The following is a 20,535-nucleotide window of genomic DNA, read 5'->3' as shown; positions in this document are numbered from 1 at the left end:
TGACTGTTTTTCAGCCTGTGTCTTTGAATGTGTCTGTTCCTGAAACAGAGTTCCTGTATGAGTTGTTGCCATGTTCTGAAGGGCGTTGTAGGCTTCAAAGTCAGCTTTATGTTTGTATCTTTGATTGAAACTATTCATTTTGCAGGATAAAAGCTGGACATGAGCAGGCAGTGTGCACTTGCAGCCCAGAAGGCCAATCACATCCTGGGCTGCATCAAGAGATGTGTTGCCAGCAGATCCAGAGAGGTGATTCTGCCACTTTACTCTGCTCTGGTGAGACCTCACCTGGAGTACTGTGTGCAGGTCTGGAGCCCTCAATATAAGAAGGTCATGGACCTGATAGAGAGGGTCCAGAGGAGAGCCACAAAAACGACCAGTGGGTTGGAGCACCTCTGCTCTGAGGACAGGCTGAGGGAGCTGGGGTTGTTCAGCCTGGAGAAGAGGAGGCTCCGGGGAGACCTAATAGCGGCCTTCCAGTACCTGAGGGGGGCCTACAGGAAGGCTGGAGACAGTCTGTTTACAAAGGCCAGCAATGACAGAACAAGGGGTAATGGCTTTTAACCAGAAAAAAGCAGATTTAGATTAGCCATTAGGAATAAGTTCTTTACCATGAGGGTGGTGGAACACTGGAATAGGTTGCCAAGGGAGGTGGTTGAGGCCCCTTCCCTGGAGACATTCAAGGTAAGGCTCGACGAGGCCCTGGGCAACCTGGTCTAGTTGGGGGTGTCCCCGCTGACTGCGGGGAGATCGGACTAGGTGACCTTTGAAGGTCCCTTCTGGCCCAGATGATTCTATGATTCTATAACCATTTGTTCCTTTGCCCAATTCTGCCATCCTGTGAATGAGAAACAGAGGTAGACAAATTACCAAATTTAATTTGACCCTCAGTTCAGAAGAACCAGAAGACTGTTACAGGTTGAATGCCATGTATTTAGCATGAGTTCAATGGTGGGGGAAAAAAATGTCAGTGTAAAACGTTATCCAAATGGTGCTCTTAGCCTACAGAAAGAGCATGAGAGAAGCCTATTCTCACAATGGGACGCATAGTTTTAAAGTTCAAAGGAGGCAGAATCTGACTTGGATTCCCTGGGAACAGATATGATGATTGATCACTAAACAACTTATTCCTTCTTGGGAAATAGCAAGATTCTCTTAGTGGTTGGAATACAGGCGTATAACTTTGTAGAATCCTAATTGCCTGATATTGCAGTGAGGGGAAAGATGTAAATGCTCCATGAGCAATAATGATGATTTGCCATTTCAGACTGAAGGAAATTGGGCCTTGTCATGAGTTTGTAGAAGTTTGTTCTGGTCCTCATACCTTCTTGTGGATGTGGGTTTTTTGTTTGTTTTTTTTTCTACTCAGCAACTTTTCAACTATAATAAATGTTCTCTGTTGCGCAAAAGATATTTCTGATAAATTGAGGCTTTATATATGCTCAAGAGGGAGCATTTAATTGTGTAATGAGCTAGAAAAGGAAAACTAAAGAATTGCAGGTTTTAGGCTGTTGTCCTTCTGACGGGTCTTACCTTGAGTCAATATTTTTTTTCTTCTGCTGTAGGTGAACCCAATGCATTATAATGGTTTAGGAAAAAAAAATACAGAATTATGGAATGGTTAGAGTTGGAAGGGACCTTAAAGATCATAGAGTTCCAACCTCCCTGCCATGGGCAGGGACACAATGTCTACATTTGGTTTTTCAAACCGAGGTTCTCAAAAAAGAGATCCAGAAGAAATGCAGGCTTCCTAATATTTGGTGTTTTAATAGTAATTTTCCACCCACCAAAGTTTTAGTATTTAGTCAGATTAGCACTACAGAGAAAAAGTCATGATGCACGTTAAGCTGGACTGTGTAGTTACAGTATGTTTATACCTATGGCTTTAGGACCTATACTTATAAAATTACTGTAAGCCAGACAGCTGTGTTCTTGACATTTATGGTTAGCCACAAATGTTCTTCTTATAAGTGATTTGATGAAACAAAAGGCAGATTCTCTTTCAGAAGAGTCTAAAGGACCTTGTGTCTGTGGCCTTGGTAAGTAATTCACAGGAAAATAAAAACTTGTTTCCTCTTTATTTCAGAGGTATTTTTCTCCTTGCTGATGCTGTTCCTTATTTTAAGGTAACAAATTCTCACATGCAGTATCCTTTCTGGAAGGGAGGTATTTCCTGGATCTGTTCATTATCTGTAATCAAGCCTGTCTATAAAGAGATAAGATCAGGTACACCTCTGTCACCTGCTTTAGTGTAGCAAATGCTGGAAGAAATTACCTGGAGCAGCAGAATAATTTTACAGCTTTCAAGGTTTAATGTGAACACTTCAGTTTTTACCTTTATAAACAGGCTGTCAAGTCTGCTTATGCCGGTCTGTTATAAAATAAACCTGCTCATATGAAATTCACAGTTCTCAGTCACTCAAGATATTTTGGAGCCAGTCTAATTTTAGCAATGGCAACAACCTTGTAGCTGATTGAGGATTCTGAATCTTCATTGATAGATTTGGAGTGAGAGTGGCAGTGACTGAAGTTGAGCTCTCTTTCCTTACAAATGCTGAGTTTTGTTATTACAGTGTAAAGGCTAAATTTTAATAAGACTAAGGCTAGTAAGATTTCCAATTACAGAGATTTAAAAATCTATCTGTGGTTGTGACTGTGAAATAACTTACAACTGTTAGTAACAGTTTCAGACTATCTATGCTATAAAGATTTGCTTTTAATTTTCTGAGTTCTAAACTACTGGAAAAAAGGAAGAGGATATGGTTAGATTATATGTAATGGTGCTGGAATAGTTCCAATCTCTTCGTGTTGATATTAAGAGACCTCTACTCCCCACTTCCAGTCTAATGAAATTATAGCTGAAATTATAACATAAAAAAAATATCTTATTGGTGCTCAGATTCACTGTTTTGTCTTTTTAATCAGCTGTCCTCTCATACATAAAGAACACATAATGTATGGTAGGTGAAGATACTTGGTTTGTTTTTTTAATTTTATTTATTTAATGGTTATTTAGCATCTTTTGTGAGACTCTGTGGAAGCATGCAATACAGCGGTGTTGTATTTAATGGCAAGTAGCTTAGCATCAATTTAAGAACTTGTCTTGTAGTTTAACATGCACATTTCCTCCTGGGTTCATAAACTGGTGTAGAGAGGAATAAACAAATAGAAGGGGTAGCCATATCAGCAGCTGTTTTTAGAGGTTCACCTGGGGATATTCTATAGATAATAGAACAAAATCTGGGAATAGTTCAATTTCTAATATGATACTGTGACAACACTGAATGCCTATTTATAAACTGATGCCAGTGGTGCTTTTAATGTGATCTTTTATGTGGGTGGAACATACCAGATTTTCCAGCAGGCTAAACTCGGTGTAACTGTTCTCTTGCGTGTTTCTCATAACATATGTAATGAAAGTCAGATATTTTTTAAAAAAGGCTAATTGTTGTAATCAGTTGTTCTATATTTGAATGTCTCTGCCAATTTATAAACATTTATACTACACTTAATTTTAGAATGCCTATATCAACAAACAAAGTTCTTTTTTCTGAAAGTTTTTTTTTCAAATCAACAAACCAAAAAAAAATAATCATTGTTTTAAAAATTCAAGGATTGTGTTATAAGTCTTTAGTTAGCCTTTGGGCATGCATTTGTGCAAGTACCTGACATTGGCAAGCCTATAAAATTATAGGAAAATGGAGTAGGAAAGTATGCTTAATGTTCAGCAATTTGGTGTTATTGCATTTTGAGAAGAGCAACATCTAAAATGACACAAACTTCTGCCTTTTATTTCTGCTGTATTAATAAATTCCAGAAGGGCTTCATGCATGGACTTCAAGTCTTGGAGGTGGCAGAAGAGAAGTGCTGCCTTCTGGTGTTACTGTATGTATATACTGAGGTAGCTGGTGGTGTCTGGGACGTTTGGAGGGAGACCTAGCAGAGTTTAGTGGGTATCCTCAGGCAGTGACACCAATGAGCTGTGTAGAAGCTCAGTTTTGAAAATTGAGATTATAAGGACTTTGTGAAACAAAAGATTCAGAAATGCAGTATGACATGTAGCATGTCGTTTCCATTCCAAAAAGTGTTTTCTTTGAATGTACCCAGATCAGCCTTGGAGATTCTCTTTTCACTCTAGCTCTTTTTATATAGCATAGTAAAGAGTGTCCTGTTTGGTGTAGGTTTGTTGCCTTGCTCCCGCTTCCCAAATTTACTTTTAGGTGATGTTCTAGACAAGATGCAAGCTCAACTTTTAAAGATTGTATAGTTGTTGCCTGCTGGGGAGGTTGGCTTCCCACTCTGCCACTAAGAGGAAAGTCCAGGCCCACGTTTGAGCGGATGAGGTGACATTCACGTCTGCTCTTTCTGTATGAGAAGTCCTTTCCTGTGCCTTATGCACATGTGCTCTTCTGTTTGCAACACTGAAGAAGGTTCCCACCAAACCTCTGAGGGATGCATCAGTGGGCAGGCCAGCTGCCCAGTCCACAGGCATTACTGAAATGGTAAACTTTTCACTGTAGCAGAATGAGATAAAAGTCTGCTGGTTTTGCCCACTCTTTTCATGACCAAAACCAGTGAAATGTAACTCGGGTATCCATGTTGTGTTGAACTTGTCTGGGACTGGGCTGTAGGAACAATCTGTAGCTGCTGTGAAGTTTTTTAGCAGAGCGGCAGACAGATGAAGGTGAAGAAAGACCAACCTTTTAAAGGACTGATGTGGTCATAGATTTCTTTTAAATTTCTGCTTATTGTCCTTACTGTTTCACATTTTGAGTTTCTTATGTAGCTCTCAAAATGAACTAATATATATGCAATGAAATTCAGCATGTATACTGTTCTTTAGGAATAAATTAAGATCTACCTGTAGATTCCCAGCTTCTGTCATTTGTGGCTGGTTGCTGCGTGGATGAAAAAGAGCTGGCTGAGCTGCTGACTGGATAAGGCTTGATATGGTCTGAGGATAATGATAAAAGAAAATTACTTTCCTAGTCTGTTGAATAACGTACCCTAGTGACACCACGTGTGGATTTTTTGGATCTTCTAATTCTTTTGGGTTAGTGGCAATTTCTATATGCATAAAAAACACTAAAGCATAAGAACTCAAAACTTTTGGGGAAGGACTAGGTTCCTTTTTCCAGTCAATCGTAGACCCTTTTACTGGTACTATTACCTTTGTAAAGGGCTATGGCCACATGCTATGTATAGAGTTAAATCTGTGATCAGCTTGCATAAGGTAATCAGTGCCGAATGTGATTGATTTAGTGGCTTTGCTGCCATGTTCCAGATGCCATGGAGGGTTTTTCTGTTAACTTCTACGTGTGCTTCAGTGTGATGGTTTTGCCTTATCTTAGGGGGGGGGGGGGAAATGTTTGTAACTCTTGTTGGTGATCTGCTGAGTGATTAACTTTGTGCTGTATGGCAGCAATTAAACAAAGTGATTAGGGTGTAACAGGATATCTGTATGAATGTTGTGTTCCAGGCAGTACTGTGTTTGAAGGATGCTGAACTCCATAGTGTTCCCGGGCTTTGTCCTACAAAGTCACAAATGTTTAAATTCCATTAGTGTTGCTTACAAGGGTGAAGTGTTGTTGTTTTCTGTTAGGTTTTTCTAGCTAGGTCTTGTACCATAAAAACATTCCACTTCATTTGTTCAGGAAAGTGTGCACTTTAATTATTATTTATTTATTTTTACTTATGATACTGTGCACTTAAAGAAATTATTAGTATACTGTATAATATTAGTATTATATTAGTTAATATTAGTATACTGTAATGTTAATAACTTCATAACTGATGTGATAGTCACATTAGTAGCTTTGGTGTGACTGCAGTCTTTCAGGCCAGTTTCTTGATGTGGATGATTAATTCTGAAGTTGGGATGTATGTTAAATTACCTGTGAATTCAAGAAGGACTATCATTACAAGCTCTAAAATTGGAATAATGGGGCACTATTTTCAAATCCTTCTATTTTTCTTATGATCTTGGGCAAGTTGTTTCTAGTTTTCCATTGGCTTATTTGCAAAATAGTTTCTCATCTGAAGGGAGCACTCTGAAGTACAATTGCGACAGTTAAAACAGTTTAACTCATTTGAAGTGGTTTAATTATTCCAAGTCTTCTGAACTGCACCCTTCTACAGTGAATTTGAAACTTTTTGTTCTTTTCAAAGCATTTGGAAAATGGAAACTGAAAGTGTTACCCAGACGAAGTAGTAATTTTATTTTCATTTGCTGTATTGAATACTGCAATGGGACATGAGCCAGCTAAATAAAATTTTTTGAAGGCAAGAGGACAGAATTTTTCTTTGCACTGTACAAATTAAAATGTTAACATTAACCTTAAGGATCTCAGGATGGGATATTTACTGGTGAGGGAAAAAAAGCTTAATTCCAAAGACCAAGTTGCAGCTTTACACTGGTACGGATTTTTATGAGAGAGAGATGTACTTGATTATTGTTGGTAGGCATGAGGACCCTTGCATTTGGGTGCTGTCTACGGCAATCTGAAATTCAGAGTCAGGAAGTTTTCAGGATGGGGTACCTCATATAAGTAGTTTCATTTTTGTAAAAAGTTAATCCCTCTTAAAATAGCACAAATCATAATGCTTCTGGAAATAGAATCGTTGTTGATTTAATCTTTACCCCTAGTTTTGGATAAGGGAGCTTGAAACGTGGTGGTGGTGGGATGTGGTACCGATTTTATCAGGCAAACTCTTCTGCATTGGTTTTGAAAAGCTTTAATAAAATTGTTAAGTCTCAGCCTTTTAAGAACTGAAAGTGAACTCCATTCCTTTTTTGCTATGTTTTTCACTCAAATTGAGCGAGCATGTTGCCACTGTTAGCCTGGGGTGGCTGTTTAATGGAACCTGCTTGATTGAACCCTTGTCTATGCCGCTTGCTTCCTGCCCTCAGACAAACCCCCACACAGCAGGACCTTCAGATTAGCTGGCCTGCTCCCAAGCCAGTATTTCTGTGGGCCAGATGAAAATGATTACAAAGACCTTGCTTCTGCTTGGCTATCCGTAGCATGGGTGCCTTTTGCCTCGTACCGGAGCTGTGTAGTTTCTTCTTGCTTGGGTTTGGTTTTTAAGCTCCATCATGCTTGCTCTGCTCTTTAGTGAGAAACGTACCGGTATAGGATGTCAGAAAAGGATTTATGAAAACTTTCCTGCTGTGTAATTCTGTACAAATTCTTGAAATGTGTTCAAAGTTCAGTAGATATTTTCTGTATATTCAACATCAAGTGGAAATACTTCCCCCTGCCTCAAGCGTTTTGTAAGAGCATAGGTCTTTAGAGAGTTGAACAGCGTACTTACCGATCACACACACCATTTGATGGTATTTATTGAATTCTTACAAGTGGGGAAATAACTAATAAGGTAACTATTTTTCTTTGGCCATTTAATACCATTTTATTGAGTAACCAGAATTGTGTATTTCATCAGATTGCATTGGCTGACTTGGTATTGAAGTTTTAAATATATTCCTTTCTTTCTCAAATTATCTTGAGGTTACTATTAATAGGAAATATTACTAGTTAAAATAGCAGTTGGTGGAGATCTTTTGGAAAGTGCTTGAAAAAGCTATTGAGCTTGCATAGTAAGAACGGTTAACTTTCTGGAAAAGTGTTCATATAGACTTGCATTTCTGCCAAAGCAAGTAAATCATATTTATGTTTTTGAAGGAGGCTTTGTTTATGATTCTGAAGCTGTTGGTAAAAAAAAAATAAATTGTGAGATCTAGAATATCTTTGGAGTTCTTTATCCTCGATACCCATTTATTTTAGGTATTTCATTATCCCCATTTTTGCTTAATGTTCACAAACCCCAGTGTCCTAGAAGTATCTTGTTTGCAGCTCATTCAGATTGCTTTCTTTTCCCACCTGCTAGAATACCTTAAGTTGTTGGGGTGTGTGTTTTATTTTTTTTTTAAACAACTTCCATAATTTCTCATTTGTATCTTAAAATCTTAGGCAGAGTGGCTGGCTGTGAAGTGATGATAGACTGGCAGTGGTGTTAAGCAGTGCTGTTGAAGGCGGTGTGTGCCAAATGGCGTATATCCTGTCCCTGTAGTGACCTTCAATCTGTGAAGGTCTGAGTAAGTGAACACAGCGCTTGTGTCTGCAGAACTAGCTCAAGGGCAGCCCTATCAGTGGGGTGCTGTGCCCGCTTAAGTAGACATGCCAAAAGAAGGGTATACTGCAGTGCTGTAGTGACCACGCTGCTTTGGGATTCAAGCTGATACGTCTGCAGGGGATTGTTTTGTACTGTGTAGTTTAAACATGACCATGGTTCAAAAACTATGATCAATTTTAAAAATCCAGAGTTGGTTTTGGTTCTGCGGGCAATCTAATTTTGTCTTCGCAGTCTCAGTAAGCAGCCTGAGATAGGGAGTTAATACTTGGCAGTCTGCATAGACAGCAGAACCATGTATGAGAGGGGATGGGCATTTAGTGTTTACTCTTTAAAATTTGACCAAGTAATGAAATCAAAAGCAATTTCTGTGAGATAAGGTATGAGCTTGTTACCTGTAAAGTTGCCCATTTCTTGGCTCTGCGTCTTGAGCTGGGTTCTTTTAAAAGACTAATTCATGAAAATAAAAGGCTGCTTGGTGGGGAGCAAAGAAGGAATGAGAATTATCTTGTCAGTAGATCCTGGCAAATCCTTCTGCTTAGAAGTAGACGTGTCTGCTTCCTGAAGTTACTCCTGGAAGTGTACTTGGTGAACAGCTCTTATGAGCTGTTAATGCAGCATTTGGCCTAATTTTAGTAATGACAGGCTTTGTTTCCTCCCCCCCCTCCCCCCCAGTACAGAGTCAGAACTTACACGTTTAAAATGCTGTGATATATGGCTATTTCATTCTAATTAGCATAGAGGAATAATATTTGCTTTAGAAGAGAAGGGTCCTCTTGTTATGTTTGTTTGTTGTTTGTGTTGGTTGTTAAGGTTGGCATCTAAGTATCTGAATCTGGTCAGTCTCATCCCCTCCCCACATTCCTCCACTCAGCTACTTGTCCTCCCATGAATTTCAGAGATGGAGGGTCTGGAAGAGGGTGTGAAAGAGGCTGGAACTGGGCAGGACACAGGCCTGGGGGAGTTAAAAGCCAGAGAGGCTGACATGAATTCAAGTTAATTATTCAGCGTAGCAAAGCAAAATGGTTTGGGACTGGAAGAAGGGGAAACTGAAGTCTACCAGAAATGCCATAGGGAATTGGGATGGGGGCTTGTGGGTTCTTGAATTGTAACTGGTGAGTGTGCGGAAGTGCATCAGCGCTGTGGGTATCGGTGCTGACTGACATCTGTCGATGACGGCTGAATCCTGCGAAATCTTACCATAGGCAGTGAGCTGGTTGTGTTGTATCGCAAGGGCTCTGAGATACCGCTTCATTTTCTTGTTCTGTTGGTCTTCCCTCTAAATCACTTCAAACTGTGATTATTTAAAAGGGTATTACTCTGTTCGGGTTGAACATTTTTGCGTTCTCTGGCCTCGTACTTCACAGAATCACAGAATCGCCTAGGTTGGAAGGGACCTTTAAGATCATCTAGTCCAACCTCAAAAAAAAAAAACCACAACCAAAACCAAACAAAAAACCACACCACCAACTCTAAATCATATTCCCGAGCACCATGTTAACTTGTCTTTTGAATATCTCTAGGGATGGTGCCTCAACCACTTCCCTGGGCAGCCCATTCCAATGCTTGATAACCCTTTCAGTGAAGAACACAGAGCACGCAGTTTCATATGCCATGTAGGAGCCTGTCAGTAGCCAGCACTTATATAATAACTATAATTAGTTTAAAATAATATTTCAGAAGTAAAAGTGGATTGACAGTCACTTGTAAAATCAAATAAGAATGTTGTGGTTCCCAGGTATTTCTAGGAGAGTTTTCCAGGCATGGGATACGACTGTATGGCTTTTTCAGGGTAGTAGGCAGTATCCTGGAATTTCAGGAAAAGTGTCCTATAAATTCCTCTGAATTTTCTGTAGACATATTTGCAGTTATTGGTGTGGTTTCAGAGAGAAATGCATATAGGTTAACAACATGGATTTATGTGGGAGTTTTTTGTTTGGAATTTTTGAAGTCTGTGTAAAAGGAAACTTGCTTATAATATCTAAGTGTAATTTCTGTATAAAACCAGATTGATTTTTTTCAGTTTCTTGATCCAGACCAAATTAAAATAAATTATACTTGTATTGATTGATGTAATGTATCAGAGCTAAAAATATTCCTCTCTTTTTTTTTTTTTTTCATGTACAGAAAAGATGAAAAGGAGTATGCACTGAAGCAAATTGAAGGTACAGGGATATCCATGTCGGCCTGTAGAGAGATTGCAGTAAGTGTATTACATTTATGTAATGAAAGTAATTTACTGACATTATTATTCAACAGATATTTTATTTTCTCTAAATTAAGTAACATAAAAATTATCTAAATGCTTTCTTTAAAGTACACAAGCATGAAAGTTATTCAAATGAGCTTTTCTTAAAATGCTTTCTAAATAATACGTTGGATATTTTTCAGTGGAAGGAGGTGTTCTTGCTAGGTAATAGTAATGCCTCATTCTGGTATAATTTTGTTTTATCTGCTTTTATGTGTTGAGAGGGAAATACATATGAACCTTTTAATGAAGATTTATTTCGAAAAGGGATGTTTTGAAAATTACTTGAAGGAAAAAGGTTCTGAAAGATAACAACTGCTTGCTAATAATGTATTTTATTTCAGACTAATGGTAGCTTACTCTTCTTTAGTACCTGAGAACAGATTGTTCTCCTCATTCCTTATTTGTTTTGCTAAGTACAGAGAAATTTCATAGCAAAATAAAAAACAACTTTAATTGTATTTTTATTACATGTGTCTTAAGGGAAAAAATGGATTCAGAAATTGCACACTTTTGAGCACAGTAGTGCCAATCATTCCTTCAAAGCTGGTAAAAATTAGGTGTTTGTATATGAAGGTAGAATTTGATCTTTAAATGTTTATTTTATGACTGAAAATGTGCATTAGTGTCAAAATGCTGAATAGTGAGTAAAAAAAAAAATCTTGTAAGGCAAGAATTTCTTGCATTGCAAAAGAAGTGCGCTTGCTTGACTAAATATTTACCTTGTTTTAATGCTGTGACTATGCTGAGGGCTGTTGAAATATATGTTAGTATTGTGCCTAAAGCTTTTTCTGATCTAGCAACGTTAATTGAAATACAGCAATCAGGTGTGCAATGCAATGTGAGGCATTAGAAACTCATGATGTTCATGACCTGAACAAACCACACTATTGTGTTTAGTGTAGTGCCCACAGTAATTCTGTATGAAGAGACTTAGCAGATAAAACTACTATCCTTTTAAAGTGCTTGTCGCTATAAGGTCAAGGTCATTCATGGCTTTGAGAGGTGGCTGCATTGCTGTCAGTCACTTTACACAGAATCTACCCAGTGCCCTTTTTGCTAATACTTCTGCCTTTGGAGGAAATAAGAAAGCCTTTTTTAACATCAATACTGGATTATATTCTTCTTACTATAAAGTCAGCTTTGGCAGCACTGAGGGTTTTTCGTTTCTTTGATTCTTGTCCTTTGTCTGTTTTAAATTGTACTACTACGGAGATGATGTGTGGAACGGTCTGAAGGACCTGTTGTCATAATAGCACTGTGGTATGAAGCTGGTTCTGGTCATACCTGAACACAGCATCATGAGGAAGTCAAGAGTGTCAAATTAGTTTTTTTCCTCTGATGATACAGCAGCATTTCAGTCTTAATTTTTGGGTTCTCTTTAAATTTAAAAAAAAAATGGGGTTTTTTAGTTGATAAAGCTTTGTGCAAGCTCAGTACAGCCTGGGAAATTTCACAACTGCGGTGTCAGTTGCTTGAATCCCCTCAATGGTTCTTCTTGTAATTCTTCTTCGGATGATATTTTACTCTTCCTTTGACTTTTTATTGTGAAACTCTATAACCTGAGATAATGTAGCAAATCACTGTTTACCTCAGTGAAATTTCAGCTTGGTCAAATATTAGAAATGTGAAAAAGGTAAAGGTGAACTAGTTGAAAAACAAGTATGAACTTTTTGTCATACAGAAACAAGTAGAATAGAGTGCATTTTCCATAAAGAGAAGCAGACTTATAATTAATGCATTAATAGTTAATCTTGTATTTAAAGGCTTAGATAGGTAACAAATAAGGTAATGTTTACTAATTAAAGATTATCGGCCTGGAAAGAGGCCACATTTTAATGTCTTGAGTCGTTCTTCTGATGTTTAGCCCCCCTTACAACCTCTCCTTCTTCCTCCCTAACACCAAAAAACCCCCCAGACCAAGCCCCCACCCATATTCTGTGGAAGCTGAGAAACTGAAAGACGCACCGATGTATGTGGTTCTGTGTGTGTGTGTGTGTGTTCAGGATATTTTAGTAATTCTATAACCTGAAGACACTTGACAACGTGCTCAAGAAATACATTGCTGAACTGAAAGACATTCAGTTTTGCAGTCCAAGACCATCTTGTGTGTAGTATTGCCTCAGCGAACAGAATAAGATCTATTGGCTAACTTTCCTGAAGAGAAAAAGCAGATTACTCCTCTCTTCTATTGTTACAGATCAAGTTGGTCTGTCTTTGCTTAGGACTTTGGAAAACATAAGGCCTTTTTTACCACTATTGATATGAGCTCTTCATGGAAGAAGGCTTATGTCAGTGAAAACATCATACAGGCAGTAGTTCCTGGGGCAAGTGACGATGACTTTCTTTCAGCTGTTGGGTGATACCTGCTGAAGGAATCCGTATTTAAGCCAATTCTGTTGTATCGAATAAGAAAATACTAGAGGGGATTTTTATATGATAAAGAATTGTGGGGAGAGAGGGGAAAAAAAAACCACCCTAATTTCTTTCCTGTAACTCAAATCTTATTCTGTAGGTAACTGAAATGCCTATTATTTCTGTGTTCTTGTTACAAGGCAGATTATTGCTAGGTTTAAGCAACGGCATTTTTGAACAGTAGAGCTAGAAAATGTGTATGAAAGTTTTATAAGTACGGAGTTCTCATTTTTTACATAACTTAGTTAATGAATGTAATGCCTCTTTCAGCTCAAGACTTGCATTAGCTTATTTTGGAACCGGTGATGAATGAAATGTTTTCCTTATTGCTTGAACACCAGGGTGGGATTTCTAATTCTTTTTGTAATGTGGAAAAAAAAAAATAAATTCCTGAATTCCTAGAGCTTTTTATAGACAAAATGGCTCTAGGAATTTGTTAATTCAGTTTGCATTGTGGAAGAGAAATAAAATACATTTTTAGTCATTAAAGCCTTAAGAAAACTCTGTTCCTTGCCAATCGGAGGTGGGACATAAGAGCATATTCATTGCAAGGTAGTCTAAAGATGTATGGGAAGGTTGTGCAACAAAAGAGCATGTGATTATGCTATGGGGTTTTAGGGTGAGGGTGTAGATTTCTCGATGCAGAAGGAACTTTCCTGTATCTCTCAATTTGAAAGAGGGAAACTAAAGAGTTGAACGTAATCAAGTGTGGAGATAGACAAGGATAATAAACTGGATTTATAAATCATCTGACGTGTTTTGGGAAAAGGTTTCTTCAATATGCTGAAAAGGTAACTTAGCTACTTCTGGGGGAAAAGGAAGACTTCTATTCAATTCCGCCTTTGTGTTTTACTTTGTGCTCCTTACTTTGTCTAACTAGCTTTCTTACAACAGCAGGTGGAGACAGAAGAAACAGACCAGAGGGTTATTTGTTAGGGCTGCTTTTTTTTTTCCTATGAAGTATCTTGGCCATCACCTGTTAAGAACCAATAGCTGTGATTCTGTAAAACAATCTTCTAGTATTTCGGTCCATTTAGTAGAAATAGAGCTATGCCTTTCAGATGTATTTATAATAAGCAGATAAGCATTTTGTAGTAATGAAATATTATGATTATACGCTGCTTGGCAGTGAAATACAATGAAGAAACATTGGTTTGATAAGTTCAAATAAAAGGTGCGAGTCCCTCTTGTATCCTGACTTGCTCTTCTGAGGTTCCTGAGTCGTCACTGAAATTAGGTATGTTTTGCAGTGTCTGAGGTCTGCAGTGTCAGAAGGGTCTGAGCTTTATTCCCACACTTTATTTTTTGGGTCTGTTTGTCACCAAAACACACATTTAATCTAGTATTTAGAACAGTTCCCTGGTATAAGTTGCATATATAAAAAAAAAAAAATCAACGACAAATGAAAAATAAGTTCATTTTTCCTCTGAAAAGCAGTCAATGTTTCTAGTGTATTCCGGTTTTTCTCTTACTGAGGCAGTTCCACATAAGTATATTAAATATAGTAGTAAAAATGTCCTGGAAACCAACAAAGTATTTGTAGCAGTCACTTGTACTGTGATGAATACAGTCTTGCTCTGAAATTCTTCTTAACCCAAAAGAGGATAGTTTAAGAATGTCTCTTTATAAGATAATTTTTCCCCCTAGAGCAGAGCCTGTGGACTAAGATGACTAATCCTAAAGGTTTCATGTGAACCAGTGACTTGAGTTAGGTCCTAGGAGGCTCTTCTGTCAACTCCTGATTCCTTCCAGCTTTTCTCCCCACCCCCAACACAGAACTTCCCTCTTCCAAAGGTAAATTACCAACCCTACCCATCTTCTCTGTAAATAGTGATCTTAATTCTAAACTTGATTGGATTTTTCTATATCAGGTTATTTTTTGTAGCTCAGTAGCCTTTTTTCCTGTGGGAGGAAAAAAAAATTAGACTAGACTGTTACAGATCATTTAAATGGGAGAAGCAGAGCCACAGACCAGCAGCATTTCTCTCCCAGTTATGGGTCTGGGACACATAACCATTTTAGTTGCCACATCCTGTGCCTGTGTGTGCTAGTTGTTAGTGAAGCTGCTGGAGGCTGTTCCTTCTGGGAGACCTTGAAATGTTGCCAGTACACTATGGGACACTCATGGGAGCATTAGTTGGCCTTTGTGTTCATACTTGCGTTTAAGGGAACAGTCTAAAATAATGTTAAATGAGTTACTGAAAGCTCATTTGACCAATTTACTGCGCACAAATTCTTCTCAGACGTTTTGCCTATTGATGCAATGTATATTACAGAGTGCTAGAGGGTGCAAATGTTTTGGCATCCTCAGTTTCTGGGGGCAGGCAGAGTTTCAGAAGCCTTACAGGTTAAACAATAGGTTTTTGTAACCTTTCTGTGTTTCTCAGCCCTCTTGGGCAAGGCTGCCTCACTGTATTTATGTGGGGGTTTTTTCACCCCTCTGCTGTCCGTGGCCTTCCTTTACACATTGGCAGCTCTTCTGGGACTGTGTCTCCCTTCTCTCGACTTTGGGGGTCTGTGGTGATGTGGTGCTGAAGCTGAGCCAGGGCGGTCCAGCCAGACTTAACTGTCTCTGTCTTGAAGCACGTTGTGCCTTTGCCGTCTGCTTCTCAGCAGCATGGCACAGGGATGCTCAAGGGGACACATGGTGCCTTGCTGGCAGAGCTAGTAAAGCTGCTTTGCTTTTACCCCTGTCAGGTGCCACATGTCACAAGCCGCTCTAGCCTCCCTGGTTGGAAGCTGCTTAGTCAAATGAGCTAAATGTGAAGCTGCTTAATTTGAGACTATGGACCAGGCTGGCCTTATAACCTGTTTGACCTGTCTCTGCATCTCTTAGGAATGCAAAAAAGATCAGCTGTACAGGAATAATGATGGTAAGTTTTCAGTATTAATAAAACACTTTGAAGATTTGTAATGCCATTGGCTCTCTTAAAGTACAGTTAAATATAATTTCATAATAGGTACAAGTCCTCTGCTTGGCAATATTGACCTTTTCCTTGACCTTGACTATTGCAGCAGCTTGCACTATTTGCTGTCCTGTAGAAAAATAGGTTTCTGACCTTGGTCTCTGGCTTTGTTTAAGGCGAGGTTACATAAAACAAGGCTTTAAGAAAGTCTGTGTCCCTGAGTACATTTGCTGTAGGAGATTCCTTTTGAATGTCAGAACTTCTTTTCCCTTGCCAAGATAATATAAATGTGTAGAATATTTGGCAATGTAAAATCTCCTCATAAATTCTCTGCTACCTAATTAGAAAAGATTGTTAGATTTTTTTTTTTTGTGGAAACTTTGAAACTCCACTCCCTCTTTCAATAGCTGGAGGTAGTGAAATAAGTGTAAGTTTAAAAAAATTTTTTTGAAGGGTTTTTTATTATAGAGTTAAGGCATGTGTTGGCTAGAAGTGTCTGTGCATTGTGATTTTTATAAGTATGAATCAGCTGGAAAGAGGTTTTTGGTTCAGCTACATGATAACTCATGTTTTGCATGCCATAGGAAGAATAAGAGCTCTCTGGGTTACATGGCCTAATCTTGTATAATCTGTGTAGTTTAAATGCTTTTTGTGTTAGAGGGTACTTAAATTCCTGCTTTGGTTATTCTTCAAATGGGTTGTGTGGACATTTTTTTTGTCTTTTTTATTTTATTGTATCTGAAAGAACAATTAATTAAATAAAAAAGTAGTCACAGGTAGTAAATCCGTGGAATAAAAAGAGATTTTTGTTTTAATCAATTAAATTGACTTTTTTCTTATCAGCCCATAAATACACTGTAATGTTTATGAAAACAAGTTTTGCAGCTTGAAGTATAATTTATTTGTTAAGTAATTATAGCGAAAGGAGAGCATCATGTGAAGCAGCTAGTCAGCTCCATTGTCTGCCTGCAGCTGCCTCCTTCAGCAATTTAACAACAACAACAACAACAACAAAGAGCATGCAGAGGAGAAAGGAAAAGGGAAATGCTGCGTTTAGCACACCATTGCTTTCTAACTACAAAATTTGAAACTTTTTTTTTCATACAGATGTTACTTTCCTTTTCTTGAACTGGTCTCTCAGCTCAAAGCAGGAGAGCTATACCAACAAATCTATGGCAAGTAGGTTAAAAAAAAAAAAAAAAAAAAGAAGAAAAAGCTTTTTTCCTCATTCTAACAGTGTAAGCCGAAGAAACTTCTCTATGAATTTGGTATTTGACATCAGTTAGGGTATACTCCAAATTCCCAGTGCAACTGACTAGGGAAAATGGGTGTTGAGTGGTGTTTAGGCTCAGTTGTTTTCACTTCGAATTTGCTGTTCACTTCAGATCCTAAATATTCTCAGAACACACAAATGCAAACCCAACAGAAATGAGCAAAAAGGTGAAGGCAAGCCTATTCAGGTTAAGCTGTAGGCAGCAATGCACTGAAAGCAAATTGCTGCTTTATCACTCAGGTAAAGAAGAACAGAGTTGCAGATACTGCGGGAAAGACACTTTTAAATACTTATTTGCCAAATTTAAATGCTTCCTGTAAGACTCTGTGTGCACGCACACACGAACATACATGTTTTAAAGCTTCGATTGGAATGTTTTGTAAATTTGGGGTTCTTTTCTGAGTTTGTCACAAACCTTTCTTTTTCTCTTCTGCTTCTCATTGTCTCTTTCTTATTACATGTTTTCCTTATGTTCTTCCATTTGTGCTTTCCCTGTAGCCAAGTAAAATGAGTTGATACGTTTGCAGATTATTCTGTGTGGAGTTGTAAAATTATTTGAAAGTTATATTGACTTTATTGACTCTAGAGTATGTTATAGGTATGTCTAGAACATACCTTTCTCTAATTTAATGTTACGTGTGACTGTTTTTCGTGACTCAGACTGAGAGGTGATGGCATGGGTTTTCAGATGATGGATTCTTTTTAAGTTGCGACTTCTGTCCACAGATACTCTTACTAAATTGCCCACTTCATTCAGCAGCAGGCTGACATTTTCTTCTTCAGCCTTTCACAACTAATGTAAGAGCTAAAAAGCTCTTTTTGTTGCCCTCAACATTCCTTCAAAGCGTCAATTCAAGGTGAGCTTTGGCTTTCCTGACACCATCCCGACATGCCTGGGCAATGTTTCTGAACTCCTATGTAGCATGTCCCTGTTGCACCCCTCTGTGTACTCCCCTTCTTGTATTGGAGCTCTGACAATCTGCTTAGCCAAGCTGGTCTCCTGATACTTGTATTCTTGAGTAGACCTGCCAGCTTCCCTGAGCTCCTTTGCATTTCAGAGCTGCTTCCCATGGCCACCTACCAGTTCCTTCAATAAGCTGAAGTCTGTTCTCCTGAAGCTCCAGGTCTGTGCTCTGTTACTTACCTTCTCCACTCCTCTCACGATCTTGAACTGTACTATTTGATGATCACTGCAATCAAAGCTGCCTTTGATTGTCACGTCTCCAACCAGTTTTTCATTGTTTGAGAACAGCTTTGTGCAACCATTGTTGGCCCATCCAGTATGTATATCAAGATTTGGTCACTGATAAGCTACAAAAACTACCTGGGTTGCTTGTGCCCCACTGTGTTGCCCTTTCCGTGGATGTCGGGGAGGTTAAGGTCTCTCATAAGAACCAGGGGTTGTGGTTCAGAGACTTAGAGAAGACTTCATCTGCTTCCTTATCAGGTGGTTCTTTAATGTACTCCCAACACTATGTCATCCTTACTGGTCTCTCTGCTGATCCTGACTCGCAAGCTGTCTGAGGCTTCTCTCCACCCACTGTGTCTGTGAGGCAGAAATAAAACGTTATTAGTAGTGCCTAAACTGGATAAATTAATACAGAACAGAGATGGGTGGATTGAAAATGGAATATCAGTGGAAAAATCTTTAGGCTTTGATCAAATGTTAATTAAAAAGTTACTTCTTTTCAATACGTTGTTTGGCATGAGTTTCAGCCCTGTACACAGGCTAAGCGGATAGTGGTTTTAGTCTACAGTCGTATTTTACTCTGCAGGTTTTTGCATGTAAGTTGTAGTCAGCTTTGTTATTGAAGGCAAAACGTTGTGTTACCTTCTACTAAAAATTTATTCATTGAATTTCATGATGTTAGAAGTTTCAGTGTGGTGTTTCCTTTATTATGAACCTCTATGTCTATATTTGTGATAAGCTGAAAAATAGCTTGTTTAAATACAGCTTCCCTTCTATCTTACTGATATTTTTTTTGTCTTTATGATGACTTGATACATTTCTATATGGGGATTTTGAGACACAGAGAGGCTTTCCTGTTTCCAAACTGTAGTTAACAGTACAATAGTCGCTAAATGGTTAGACTGGCTGTCTTTAATTCTGTGATGTGTCTTGTACGCAGGCTTACAGGTGAGGTTGTTACTATATAGAGTTTGCTTAGTTTGCATTTTGATAAGAAAGCTGTGAGCATCATAGTTTTGTTCTCTGCTCCATTTGGCCACCCAACTGGCAAAATGCTCCTGCCTTGTAGAAAGAGCATCATGCTCACCTTTCTTATCTCATTAGCAGTGTCAGGATGCTTCCTTAAACCTGCCTGTTGGCTGGATGTAGCGCATGTACTAAATTGTGGGTGTATATATATATATGCTCAATGTTCTTGACCTTGAGCTTTTTCATATGCAGCCACCTGAAGATACAGAAATTAGGGTAGTCCTGACAGGCTGTACTATTTGAAAAAGTCATCAGTTTTTTGAATATGTGAACAACATATTGAAAGAAGCTATCAGTAGAATAATTTTCATTATAGACAGTTATGAAATATGAGATCTGCTGCCAGTTCTTGAAGACATTTGAGGAAGCCTCTGCCTTTTCTTTCTGTGCTAATGAACTTACCCCATCCCATGGCCCCCACAGAGTTTGTTTCTCAGCTCTCATTGTCTTTCCATATTTTCACTTGCTTATTAGATTACTCTGGTTTCTTTTATTACCTCAGTTGCCTTTTGTGCTATTTTCCTTGCTTTCTTCTCCCTTTATCTCCAGATGCCTTTAATATTTACAAGCAATACAGTGGTTTCCTGTCCACTAGCTCTGTCTTGGATCCATTTTGGTTTGACTTCTCTAAGCTTCTACTCTAAAAAAGCTTCTTACTACTGTGATTAATGATCTCTATCTGACCAAACTCCAAGGTTTGAGTATCTTCATCTGCCTTAGTATCTTTGCTCTTCAGACTAGTAATTGTTCTTTTTTTTTTTTTGATGTTATTTTTGTTATGTATTAATGATTTTGTTCTTGCCCAGGTTTTATCTAGTCTGTTTTATTTTTCTGAGGATGGGTCATCCTTGCAGATTTACAGTCTATTTTCTAAGTATTTATTATACTTGTGGTCTAAAAAATATTTTATTACTACTAGATTTTCTTTTGTACTGTTCCACATCTGAAATCTACTGAACTTGCTCAAAGCCTTGTAGTCTAAATAAGGAATTATTCTGTGATTTTAAGTTTTAATCCTTTTCAGATATCTCCATTGTTCAGATTTTCAGTCCGAGGCCAGATGGATTATTTTATTTTTTCCTTCTTCTGGGCATCTCAAATCCAGACCATTTTCAAGCTCTTCCTTTCTTTCTTTAGTACTTCCAGAACTCATGGGTGGTGGTATTTGTTTGTGTTTTTTTTTTTCAACACAGATGGGCCTGAAAAACAGATTATATTCCTATCCCACTGGGATTATTTTAAATTTTATCTTTCTCCTATGAAACACTGCTGTATAAGGTGCTGCTATAGAAGCCTTCCTTCAAACCATTCAATTTCTGTTTTATCAAATTAAGTGGCCTTGAAGTCC

At 38.2% G+C, this 20,535-nt stretch overlaps 1 protein-coding gene across 2 annotated transcripts in view; it reads left to right on the top strand.

The window, feature by feature from the left end:
* The window catches only part of CDK19 (cyclin dependent kinase 19), a 120,795-nt gene that overhangs the window by 9,769 nt on the left and 90,491 nt on the right, over positions 1–20,535 (top strand). For both annotated transcript variants that reach the window (XM_074150283.1, XM_074150284.1), the window contains exon 2: positions 10,255–10,330. In XM_074150283.1, the coding sequence (XP_074006384.1) occupies positions 10,255–10,330 (76 nt within the window). The remainder of the gene's footprint in view (positions 1–10,254; positions 10,331–20,535) is intronic.

Source organism: Numenius arquata, chromosome 7 (genome assembly GCF_964106895.1).
Source record: "Numenius arquata chromosome 7, bNumArq3.hap1.1, whole genome shotgun sequence".
NCBI classification, from domain to species: domain Eukaryota; kingdom Metazoa; phylum Chordata; class Aves; order Charadriiformes; family Scolopacidae; genus Numenius; species Numenius arquata.
The sequence above is the reverse complement of the archived record's forward strand: the minus strand, read 5'-3'. Positions and strand labels throughout refer to the sequence as shown.